Genomic DNA, 13,471 nt, shown 5'->3' with positions numbered 1-13,471 from the left:
TTTTTCAATAAACAAACCCACAGCAACAGCTTCATTTTTGTATCGTCATAGTATCAGTGAACAGCAGCTGAACATGAGACTGAAACAAATAAAAACAAAATGGAAAACAAATCAAGCCTCAGTGTAATCAATATTCACACTAGCTTAAAAGCTAGTAAATCATGCACCAGAGAAACTGCCAGAAGTGTCATTTGAAATGTAACATATAAATGCTTTAAATGTTTGCAGTGTGCAGCATGGTGGGATGGGACTCAGTAAGAGCCTAAGTGCTTTGCCAGGTTTGGATTATGTAAATTGGCCTGTCAGTGTAAAACAGTTTAAAAATATACATGTTTATTTTCAATATTTTTGGTAGAGCTGCCTTTTTTCTTTTTCTTTCAGAGACTTCTAGGTACTCTAGAGTAAACTTAATCTACTGTAATTTAGAAATTCTATCCAGAACAATTACTGTGAACAATTACTGCGCTGCTTTCCCAAATAGTTAAAAGTAAAAAAAAAAAAGAAGTAAATAATATGACACAACCATAGTTAGCAACCAGTTCAGTTAGCACCCAAATTCTTGGATAATGTTGTCTTTTTGCTGTTTCAAAGCCTTAGAAACTTCACTGAAAGGAGGCAAATAAAATAAAAGACACTTTTATTAAACAAATAACTCTTGAATCATTGGATAACTACTTTTCTTTTAGCAGGAAAATGGACCTATAAGATTTTAAGAAAGGAAAAAGCAGATTTTTTTTTTCTACATGAAATGGTGGGTGAAAAAGGTAAATTTTTAAGGTCCATGTTCAAAAGAAAATTCTGTGATTTATAGTACTGCCAAGTCTTTAAACAGCTTAAGCTCATATTTCCTTAGAAAAAGAAATCAGAGACCAGAGAATATATGAAATCAGTCTTTGCTGGGACTTCTGAGTGTAGGAGAGACAGTCATCAGAATTTGGATCAACAAAGAAAATATCTAACTGACAGTTTATGACAGGAAATTGGAACAATACATAACCTCAGCTCCAGTTATTCTCCTTAAATATGTCCCTATACAATACAGAATTTCTATGACCCTCTAATACCTTCAGGATAGTGCTTGCTTTGCTTGTCTTCATGTCCCCTTTGGCTGTGAGTCTTTGGATAAAACAGAGCTGCTGTCAGATCAAGGGGCTGGACCCACCGCAGACCGCACGAACGTGGGTTCCTCCAGACTCCTGCTTTTGGCAGCACCTTCCTCAGGACCTGTTCTAATAGACACTAAAAGTTTCTCAAGCACACTCAGAAACCACTAGTTTTAACTGCTTGCAGTGATCATCTAACTCCTAGGCATGTCTCATTCCAGGTATAGGGGAGGATCAATGCCGTAGGTCTGTCAGACTACTTAAAGGTTAGATGCTATCAACATTTGTTAATTTGGTCATAGGGGGATGCTGGCTTATTCTGGAAAGAGTTTTCTTAAAATAACTTTTTCTTAAAAAATCTTATTGGGCTATGGGAAGTTCCACTCAAATGAATGGCTGTTCTTTACACTAGCAGAAATGCTGTCCCAGTGAATACACTCCAGTGCAAGCATAAGACTTATTTGCTATAAAACGCCAATGCTCAAGAGGACTTAATCCTCTTAGCAGCTTTCTAAGACTGATCCTAAGGGTTAGTTCCAAGACCAGCCCTGTATGTCTGCAGAGTAGGTCCTATGATAACCTCACAGGCTTGGGCATCCAAGAGCGGAAATTCTTTGCCAAGTTCTGCGTACCTGTTAAGCACAGGGGAAGCTGGCAACTCTCCAGGTGTTCTGAAGCATTCACATCTCGCTGGGGAGCTGCCTTGGGCTGCAGCACAGGAGCTGCTGAGGAGGAGATGGGCCCCAGCTGCCGTGCCTCTCCGGGATGTGCTGTCAGGTGCACGTGGAGCCCAGGTGGTCGGCAGATTGAGCAAAAATATTGATCCTCATAGAGCCAGAAGTTGTTAAATGATCCAGAAAGATGTTTTGTGCTCAGCATGAGCCGGTGCTATGTGCCTATAATGTTTCCTGTATTTTCCTAATCTTTTAGAAGATAAAATCTTTTTTTTTCTTCATTTCTTAACTATCCTTTCTTTTTGCTTCATTATTATTCTAAAATCTTTTCCCTCTTTTTCTACAATGATATTTTCAAAGAGTGAAATGAAACTGAGAGCATTGATGAAAAGTGAGCATATGTTATACTTTGGTAGGAGGTCACAATTCTGTTTTTCCTATATTGTCTGTTTTCCTATATTGCCAGGTTTCCTTGTGACCATCGTAAATCAGTAGAACTCATAAAAAAGCAGTTCTACAACATAAAAAATCCTGTCACAGTCTGTCATCTAAGGAAAATCAGAAAATTGTCATCAATAAGGGCAACTATTTTCCATCATTTATTTTGTGTTAGCAGCAGAAGCAGTGATGAGAATAAATGCTTAACTGCAATCTTTAGTTTTGTAATTGATATCAAATTGTCAAGACAGTTGATTAATTTTGTGCTATTTTACATGTCTGTTGCAATCTTGCTATCGTGCCATGAAAAAAAGGTGGAGTAAAATATGTAGCCTAAAAGGAGTGTTAAGTTCAATCATGTCAAATATTGTTAAACAGAAACAACAACAACAACAAAAATATGTTAAAATGTATTCATGCGTACCCAGGACTGTAAGAACAGAATGAGGTCAATGTATTTTACCTCATGAGGGTTTCTGTACTCAAGGAAAAAAACACAAAACAATGAAATCTTAACCCTTCTTCAGGACTATCAGTGTGAGATTTTAGTAGACTAACTGCTGGTCTTAAAGATTCAGAGCTTGCATTTAATTAAACAAAGATATTTTCTCTGTTATAATTTGCTCTACTCTTAGCCATTTTAAAACGCTTTAATTTTAATTAATTATACTTAAACTCAATTGTACTCATATTTGTTTTAGCCATATCCATAAAAGTCTGCCATGCTGCATATGAATGCAAAGATGCAACAAGCATCTTTGTGTAATGAAACTTCTATTTTCTTGGATATAACCAGTCTTTCTGTGGATTCCAATCTTCAGAATCCATAGGTAAACCAGTGTCTAAGCACAATGGCATGTAAATAACGTCTGAAAACACATAATCTTCTTGTATCGCATTTACTGTCTTGTACATCTTGTACACAGAAAGACGACTCTTTATTAGAACAGAATATGCAATATACTTTGACACTTTTTTCATTCAAACAGATGAATGTACTTGTTTCCAACATACCACACCTTTTCGTCTAAAATCAAATGCAAAGATTATCTATTTATAATATCAAGAACATACACTACAGACTATATGGAGTTCCTGATGTTGCATCCAAAAATTAATATATCAAACCTTAAACCCTTCAATTTTAGAGCTATGTTGCTACAATGGTATTGCAATGGTGTATTGTTCTACTAACAAAACATAGGGAGGCACCCCAGCAGTCGTCTATAGTAAAAAATATAAGCTATTAATATATACTTGCTGTGTAGTAAATTATTTTGGAAAGAGTCACAAATAATTGGGATGATGTATGGAACAGGAAACTTCTCAGTGCTGATGAATCTATTCCTGTAACTAGACAGCAGCTTTCTGCACTTTCTCTACTTTATTCTGTGAGTGGATAAAAGCTACGTTTATTCCTTTGCAGCAGGTATAAAAAGTGTCTAAATACATTGATATTAAAAACTGAAAAAGAGATTAATGGGAATATCTTCCTCCTTTCTTTTTAGGAAGAAACAGTTGCATATAGGCAATGCTAGATTTCATGTTAAAAGGGACAGCAAGTCAAAAGATCTACATTTTGCCATGGAAAAACACCCTGTAGTTTCTAGGTTAGCAGCTGAAAATTAGAAAATGTGGCTGGTGAGATAAATCTGACTAGAGGTTTTTCTGCTACAGGCTGATGATCTTTGTCAGTTCCTACTACTCTAATATATGAAAAATTATTATCCTTTGTGGTAGTATCTATTACACTGGAGAGCAAGAACTGAGCAAGCATGAAGTCTATATCGTTTTTGATAAATGCCATTCAGAGCTCTTATTAATACTCTTTTTTAATTTTTATTGTGAATCAGTAAGGGTCTTCACAGGCTGTCTCCTTGTAGCAATTTCTAAATAAATGGTGCTTGTAGTCATTAAAATTATTTAAATTATTGCTATAGAGAGCATTTAATTTTTTTTTTACCTCAAACTATTAACTCTAACTCTTCCCCCAGCAAAGTCTCATCAGCTTACAACAAGACTTGCTTAGACACGTGTAGCTTCCCGGTCTGATTTCTATCACTAAATTGTTAAATGAAAAATTTCCCAAAATGCAATTCCAGACTTTTGACACAGCAAAAAAGAACAGCTAGTCTAACAAATTTACTCGGTTTGTCAATGCAATTCCATGCTTTCCGTGGTGAATTTGGGAAAAAAGTATCCACAGCAGAGTAGAGTAGATACTCATGGGATACTCATGCCCACCAGACAAAGCACAGCCTAAACAGGTGGTCAGCAAGGCTGCAATCACAAGGAGACAAGGCATTCTTTTTGCTTTAACATGGGCAGGCAATTTTTTTCCACAGAAATTTATACTCACAGATGAATTAAACTATTAATAATATATTGTGGCTGCTTCAATAGGTGGGCTGTTCAATTACCTTACGATCGTAGTTATGATTTATTACCTGTCTCCTTCAATTTCCCCTTTTCTGTGCCAAGTGACTTCAAAATCAAAAGTACCAGCATGCATCAATCGATAATATTCTCAAATAAGAGGTATTAGTAGCTAAGTTAGTAATGCTGCCTATTATTTTTATAAGAGTTAACATTCTTTTATTCTTTTATTCTTTAATATTCTTTCAAGGGTCATGTTTTGAAAACTTAAAATCATAGGTACAGATTTAAAATGTGGTTACAGACATATTCATTGCACTATTTCTCAGAACTTGAGTGTTGCAGGCAACGGTCTTATGTCAATTTTACCATCTTTTAATGCATTAATGCTAAGTTTTCTTTCCACTGGTTGCACCCGGTCACCACTGAAGACATTTGGTTGCCCTCCTGCTCTTCGCAGCGCATTGGCTGAAAACAGAGAGCTCTTCTTGGGTCAGGAGTGGGCATATTTTCTGTGCGTCTTGCACACGAAGAAAGCCGAGACTTGAACAGGGATCCATGGGGTCCTCAGACCGCTTTAAAGCCCCTGATAGTCTCTAGGCAGGCAGCTCTACCACGGGTGCCAAAAGAGAGTTTCCTTCTGGCAGAACCACTAGGAGCTGGACAAAGTTGTCTCAGTGGGGAGTCACTTATATTATTGACAGGCATATGTCAGGTATTAAAGCAATCCCATGAAAACAGAAATTTCTGACAAACTATTGGCCTGGTGCCTGCCAGCTTCTCATGGAGCTTTCCTGAGGAACATTTCTGGAAGTGATACAAATGCAAAAGTTTTGCAGTGGTATCGTCTGCTGTTCTGGAGTGGCACAAGTGACAAACTCCACCTGTCACTGAGTATCTCGGTGCTTCAGGTGCCCAGTTTTATTGGACTATGTTACAGGACACAGTGAAGTTGCATACAGTTAACAGAAGTTAACTTCTAGTACGGCTGTGTTTACTGTCTGAAAGAAAACATCTTCTTGAAAAGTCAGTTTTGCTTTTTATTGGCTCAGTTCTCTGACTTTGTCCTGGAATTTAGTTTTCTAACTGTTGCTACAAGATGGCACTTCACAAATCTTTATAAATACACAGTTGCATAATGTAGCAAAACCACAATATTTAGTAAAATTCCTCTAGAAAGACAATCTCTCTTCTTTTTCTGGAAACATTATCCACATTTTCATTGATTGAACATTACTCATACACGGCACAGGAAGACAAGGTTTTAGGATTTAGATATTTTAAAAGTCTATGGACACTGAATCTATAAAGCAGTTCTGATACTCTTCAAATTTTCTTTGTCCTGCTTTGGGGCCATGAAGAATATATAAACATTAAATGAACAGTCTTTGAATCACTTAAAAAAAAGAAAAAGTTACAGATAGAGCATAGAAACCCATACAGCATGCTGGAAACTTATTCCAAGGAGATTTAAAGAAAATGTCAAGGAAAGTGTTCACAATTGCATAGAAATAGAAATAATTGGCCAGTTCCTCAAAAGGCATATATTTGGCAAAGCTCTGAATAATAGAACTATACCAGCTGAGTATCCATCCTTTTGTATCACTCTTTGCATGCAACATTTGCAAACTGGAAAATTTCCCAAAGCAAAATGTTGACCACATTTTTTTTTTTTCATAAATGAAAGTGTGAATGAAGCTCCCTTGATGGCTACAGCTCAGAGAGCACCATAGGGACAGCTCCCTGACAGTGTGGGAGAACAGTTTTTCATTATTGTGTTAACTAACTCATCAAAATTTTCTCTGTAGGGAGCTGTTCTATTCCTGAGTGTGGCAGCGGTGTGAGAAGAGGAGGAGGAGAATGAGACAGGAAAGGAGAGCAAAAATAAAGCTGGTTGTGGTGGGGCACAATTGTTTCATTCAAATGGATTGCAAAGCTCTTTTATTCAGCAGCTGTTCACTGAGTGTGGAAATCTTTACATTGGTAAGATCGGTTCGCCTGTAAAATGTTTGGAGAAAAGTTGGACATACTGTATCAGTAAATGTTTAATCAAAAGCAGAAGTTTCTTCTGTACATTTTATGATATATATTTATGTATATATGTGTATGTGTGTGTACATATAAAACGACCCAACAACACTTTTTCAGTTAAATTATAATAGATAAAACTGATTGTTTAATTGGAAAACAGTCCAGGTATCTCCTCCTTAACATGCTTCCTCAACCTGTCCTGAGAAACAGCTAATGAGAAGAATTCCTCTGGTGATCATGGCAGAGAGTTTCGTGCTGGGAGTAGAATGCAAGGGCTGCTCATATCAGAGACAGACAGCAGATTTTTGATTTTCCATTTTCAAATGTTCCAGGGCATTGCAAGAAGTACATAAATATTTGATGCCACTTACAAAAATCTAAATATTTAGGATGGCTAAAACTTGTTCCCTGACTACAGGTGTGCCTTCCAACTTATTCCCTCCTTACTGATTACAAAAACACCTCTACAGTTCATTTTATAAAGACGTTTTCCCAAGAAAGAAAATATCCATTGAGAAGTACTCATGCTGCTCAACGCAAACTGATACCTGACCTATGATCACACAATACACAATGTGCATCTAAAACAGAAATCTGAGAAAGAAATAGAGAAAATCAAAGTAACACTTAGAAGGACAAGACCAGAGCTCTGCTTCTGCACCATATCTGGCCCACAACATACAATACGAGATTGCCAGTCAGGAAGGCAGCCCACATTTATTTGTTTGAAGAACAGAGTTCCTGCTCTTTACAGTTATACTTGCAGGCATGATTATTTAAATAATTTGCAAATGAGAAGACTTCTTGGCAGTTCTAAGGGCTCTACTTTGCGGCTTATATGTGCATTCATTGCTCTTAGAGGTATTCATGGGAGTTATGTGCATACTGGTAAGGGCAGGATTTGTGCCCCAAGAATTTAAGGTTAGACATATAGTAGGGAGCAATCTTCTCTTACTGCACCAAATTCTATTCTCAACAAATAACTAAGTATTCGCCTGCTACTGCAGGATTTATTGGAGTCAGAGTCAAGTAATACTTGACCCTCCAAATAATTAACTTTACTTGACTCTAAGGGTAGCATCTACATTATCTATGCTGTTTATTTAACTGGCAGCATTTCAGCAGGTCCAGTTGGAAACAGTGGGCTGCAACAAGGACCTAAAAATATTATCAGTGAAGATGAACAATGGAGATGGGTAGGAAGACTCTAATGTCAAAATGTGTCACCATGATAGAGCCCAGAGTGGGCCTTCTCCTGTCATGCAGAAACCTTCACACCAACACAGTTTCATTTGTTTCAACCACTTTCTTACAACACAAATGCTTCCCCCCTTGCCCTCCCCTCCTTTCTTAAACATATTAACAAAAGGAAGGATAAAATAAATAAATAACGACTTAGCCTCTGCCTCAGGGAAGCTGCCTCTTCAGGGTTCAACCTTTGCCGGGACCAGGCTGGAGCCAGTAGGACTCAGTTTTCACTGCAAATTGTGGGTGCGGAGGGCGCACGTTGCTTCCTGACCCGGGTGGCAGGCTCCAGGCTCAACTGTCTCTTGGCCAGCGGCTCTCCGGGTGTCATTGGATGAGGCCTGAGCTGTAGCTGAATCCGTAGCCGCCAGCCAGTGCCAGGGACTGCTGGTGCTCCTCGCCCTGCTCCGAAGGGTAGCTGGGAAATGTCTGTGCCCGAGACACCTTCCCTGGACCGAGACTGTGACCTGGAGTGGCAGGAAGAGTAATGAATCCATTGTAACATTTTACCATAACTCAGCTTCCTTAATTTATTTGGTTAGGAGCACTGTACTCTGGCTGAGTGATCAGGATTTTGCTGCCCGTGCTCCCATGGGTGGGGACGGCCAACCTCCAAGGCTATGATGAAGGCATCTCCTCATGTACCAGCATCACCACCCGTCCACCTAAGGCTTGACTGGCTGCTGTGCCAGGAGCAACACCAGCATGAGCAGCCACTCTGCTCTCTCTATTTCCATTGAATCTGATGCACGAAGAGCAGACCTACCATCCTGGGCTCTTTTGGGGCTTAGAAGGCTGCTTTTTGCCAGCATCTGAAGTACAACTGGAAGATAGATACCTCAGACAGAAACTATCCAGACTCAGGATAAAAATAATTCAGAGTCAAAATTTTCTATTTTTTTTTTAATTTTTCAGAATATCATGTCTATATATTCAATATTTTTTTTAAATCTCAATGATGAGAACTTATTCACTGATGCAGAACATCTGAAGATCTGATTAACTCATAGAAGTAATGCCTGTGGTTTCAGATGCAAATGTCATTTCACATGACACTAGAAAATAGGATGTTAGTTTCCGTCAGGTATACACAGCACGGTCATTTCAAGATCAACCCTGTGCATAAGAATATTGGTTGGGAAGAAGTACATCTGCGATCTTTTCTCAGAAGTCCTAGCGAGTTTCACATAATTGTGGCTTGTTTGTTCACAGTTGGGGAGATAAGAAATGATTATGAAAAATCAAAATAAGCTGGTGAGAAAGCTTAGAACATGGCTCATATTATGATTCCCTATCGTGATCACTCACTCATTTCAAAATACCTTTTTGAGTTAGAGATTTCATTAGTAGCTAAGACTGATGAAGCATTGACTGCTCTGATTTCCAAACTATGTATCTTCATCCAAAGCATATTTTCCAATTTTGGAAATTTTGGTATACTGAAGCCTGGAATTAAAATGGCTTTGGATAATATTTTTTGAAATGTCTTTAATACGTATATGGAATGTACAAATAGAAAATAATAGCTTTCCTTCAACCATAGACTGTAAATTAAAGAATGGCTTTGATAAAGCATATATTTTTATACTGAATAACTCACTTCACATTGAAACATTTCAAAGTAACTAGCCCTTTGCTAAACTGATCTAACAGTACTGGAACTAAGCATACAGCTGATGATTGGGTTTGGCAAAACTTTATCATTACTGTTGGACTTGGAAAAGTCTGTCTGTAACAACTGTTACTTACTGTCTGCTTAAAGAAAAAACCTCAATTCACTCAAAGATGGTAATCTTAAGGCCTACAGCAAAAGCAGGTCTAGAAGCACTAGCCAAGTGTGCTCTGCCTCTGATGTAACCAATTTTGAATTCCTTATCCAGTTTTGGTAGAGTGATGAAAAGTGCCCCATCGTAAATTAATTTCTAGCCAGGGCATTAAGGACATCTCTTAAAATATTGAAGCTGAATTGAATGTACTAATGTTATGTAGGAAATTAAACTCAAACCTCCGATTTCCTGCATGTGTGCTTTACCTACTAGCACTTCCCTTACTGATCTTTAAAAGAAAATTTTCAGCCACTAAATCTCACAGCGACACTGATATAAGCCATATGGTAACCAAAGGGATTAACGAAGCCAAGTGACTTCCTCCCTGGCTGTGAATGGCCTCATAGTGGGAGACTGTCTTAGATCTAAAAGATTAAAAGACATGGTCAACAGAGCCAAAAAGTCTAAGACCAGGGTTCGACCCAGACCATTACTTTCATTGGATGTATTTTCAGAATGTACAACATTACACTACGAAAATAATAATAAAAAGAATAGAGGACAGCTAAAATGAAATGAGCAAGCTATGGGTAACAGAGAATCTGTCTAGGAAATTATATTACAGAATTTATATATAATGAATAAAAGTATCTTATAATCAAATGGTCCTCTGTTTTCCAGGAGTTCCAATGTGAAAATCTGGGGGTCTGTTCAACACAGATTTTTCTAATTAGGTATTCCCTGGAGGGGAAATTCTAAATTTTAATCCTCTATTTTATTTGCATTTTTACTAAAAATTATTTTAATACTACTACTGCAGAATCTCTGCAATTATGGTTTAGATTTTGAATCTAAAGATACTAAAAAAAGTTTAAAAAGTTTTTGAAGTGAAGAAAAAAAATCGGTTTTCTAAGCTTCTGCTGCAATATTTGCTGTTATATTTTGGTCTTAGAAAGCTGAGAGAGAAGCAGGAGAATTCTGTCTGTGGACTTTGCAGCTCTTTGCTGCCACAGTTGTTTTCAAAAATACTAGAAAATCTCTTCTGCACAGCTCTTCTGAAGTCAGTGTAAGAGGAATTTGAATACTACACATCTCACCTTTTTCCTTTTTCAGACAGGACCCTGAAAGAGCAAGTATTATTCCGTCTACTTTGGCCTTTATTCAGATTTACTCTCAGGATCAGAGAACGCAATGAAGCCATAGTCCCAACCAATTAAGTATGAATGGTTCATAGGGATAATTTAATGTAACATGGAAAATTAGACCAAAATTAGATTTTTCCTGATCTTAATTATGTTGGAAACAGAGGCAGTATACGTAAAGATCTTATTTCAAGACATGGTATTTATTTATAACAATTCTTTAGAGGAAAAACCTAATGGTTATCTAGTAACAGATGGATGGATATTTATATAAGTGGATCGATCACAGCTTCCAAGAGAAAACTTGCAAGAGTTTCCAAGAGACTGAGCAAATTGAAAAAGAAAATCAAGATACAGAAGTACATTTTAAAAGCTACCTTGCTGCTGCAAAGGAGTTAGGAAATGTTTCTCTCTAGGATTTAGAATTCAGAATCTGACCGAGAAGGCAGGGGCATGGTTCACCTCTTTTCTAGGAGAAGTCAGGGTCACAGTTTTCTTTCTTATATAAGAATTCAACGGTTTCTTTTATCTGATGTTCTCTGGTTAGAGTACTTATCTGTGATGTTCAAATCCTGACCTCAAATGCCCTACTCAGTCTGGACAGGGTTTGACATTGCATTTTCTATGGCAGAAAATCGGCTTAAAAATGTCCCCTTCCTCTTCTGCACCCATCGGCCTGTCTCTCACTTGTGCCCCTGCAGCTGCCTGGGAGGCTCCTTTGCAAACTTCAGCCCTTTGGTGATCTGGTTTGCAAAGAGCCCTATGAATCTGCTGGTTCTGATCTGTTCCTCTGGCATAGGTGGAGATCATGCACAAACAGTCAAGTGAAAGAGATGGCGAGGTATTTTTTCAGACTAGCTTCAGTGCCAGTCTGAGAATTTGTTTGGGAAATGACGACCAGAGTAACACATACCCCAATTCAGATGAATGATATTGCCACCGGTTTTGAAACCCAGTGGCTAAACTGTCCTGCTATAATACTTAAAATATATGTATATTCTTACAGTATAATGATTAAAAATTTGTGAGATAATTGCTCGAGAAAGGGGAACTTAGAGACTTAGTCTGCTTAGAGAGCAGACTGTGGGTGAATCCAGTAGTGCCAGAGTTGGGCGTATAGCTAACACAGTGTTTGGTATCCCTATAGATACCAAGAGATGAGTCCAGCTGCCCCAGTCCCTCTAACCCTTGAGGATTGGCTGGAATGCAAGGGGATTCATCTCTTACCAGATTTGCCCCCCACAACAAACTGCAACGAATTAAAAAGACCAGAGGCTCCTGTGCTTCAGCTTCTGCTGTAGAGCCTTTTAAGCACCTCGTATTACAAAGGCAAATACAGAAACAGTTCTTTGTAGCTGCACAGCAAATTTTCATCTGGGACTTCTTAACTCCCTGAACAGATAACTTTGCAAACAAAATGATGTTCTTCTAACACAGTTTTACATTTCTAGATTATTAAAATAAACACTATATTTGAAAATAAAACTTTGCACTTCCATTCCCAAGATTCTGACCACAAAACTGAAGTCACTAAATTAAAGCCAAATGGATATCTTTATTAATATTATGCTTTGTATATGTATAGAGGAGTGCTCTGAGACTATGAGGACAAAAGTTAGGTGATTGTGAATGCTATAGAAAAACATGCTTGTCAAAAATAAATTTATAGGAATCAATGAGTTCAAGCTAAGAGTAAGAAAAGTGAATCAGGTGTGGCACAGTAACGCAATCTTTTCTTTTTTATAAGTATCCATTTGCAAATGCTGATATTTTTAATAAACAGAACAATTTGGCAGCCAGTGAAACTGAGACAATGAAGTTTTATTCACAAAGGATATTGCAAGGAGAGGTAAAAAAAAATACACACACACACAAACAGAAACAGAAAAAACTCCTCCACAACTAGCTAACAGATGTTTGAGAAACGAAATGCAGGTGCAAAAGAGTTGGCTGCATTTTTTTTTCTCACATCATTCCTGCTGGGCAATAAATGTGGCCTCTCAGCCAGAGAAGTCCACAAAACTAGAACCAGCCTTTGATTTAGATTCAGTTCTTCTAAGGACTTTTCCAACAGCAATAGAAATATGTAAGAGAAGGCCCAAGGATAGTATTGAGGATATAATTTTGATGGGGACTGGAGCCCTGAGATGCTTCGATGCTCAATATTCTTGATAGAGTTATGGTAAAGATGCAGGACAAAGTGGTGAAAACAACTGCAGTTATGCCTTGAGAGTCCACTAGGGAAAATAAAAAAACTTATTGCAAGAAAATAAGTTATTGCAACTGCTTTTTTTTGATGGAAGCTTTTATGTTCTTAAAAGCTTCTGTTGCAAAGAAAAACAAAATTCAGATTTTATTCCGGGTAAAGAAAGTGTTTTGTAAAAAACCCAATCTCAAATCACGTTAAGTGGCTATTATGGCATCAAATAGGATAGCTTTATTTAAGGCAGAAAATGAATGATTGCTGTTATCCTATTTATAAATTGATACTAGTTAAAATTCTGCCAACATTTCTATACTGAATATACAGTACCTCCTACTGAGCTGTTGATGAAAAAGCTTTTTTTTCTTTCCTGCAGTTAGTTGATTGGGATAACTAAAACGAAGTTTCATGCTAGGGCAAACTACTACAAAGCAAAACATTTATTCTGCAGTAATGATGCAGTTGGATTGCAATGTCATTAATTGGTACAGCA

The 13,471-nt window shown here is 37.6% G+C and overlaps 1 protein-coding gene across 1 annotated transcript in view; it reads right to left on the bottom strand.

The window, feature by feature from the left end:
• Nucleotides 1–8,117: 8,117 nt before the first annotated feature.
• DOK6 (docking protein 6) overlaps nucleotides 8,118–13,471 on the bottom strand; it is a 230,938-nt gene continuing 225,584 nt past the window's right edge. The window contains exon 8 of the mRNA XM_088535650.1: nucleotides 8,118–8,334. Coding sequence (XP_088391776.1) covers nucleotides 8,195–8,334 — 140 coding nt within the window. The 3' untranslated portion in view covers nucleotides 8,118–8,194. The remainder of the gene's footprint in view (nucleotides 8,335–13,471) is intronic.

This window comes from Tinamus guttatus, unplaced genomic scaffold (genome assembly GCF_059628265.1).
Source record: "Tinamus guttatus ecotype Peru unplaced genomic scaffold, ASM5962826v1 Tinamus_guttatus_pri_ptg000639l, whole genome shotgun sequence".
In the NCBI taxonomy this organism is placed as follows: Eukaryota; Metazoa; Chordata; class Aves; order Tinamiformes; family Tinamidae; genus Tinamus; species Tinamus guttatus.
Note: the sequence above shows the minus strand (reverse complement) of the source record. Positions and strands in the feature narration are given on the sequence as shown.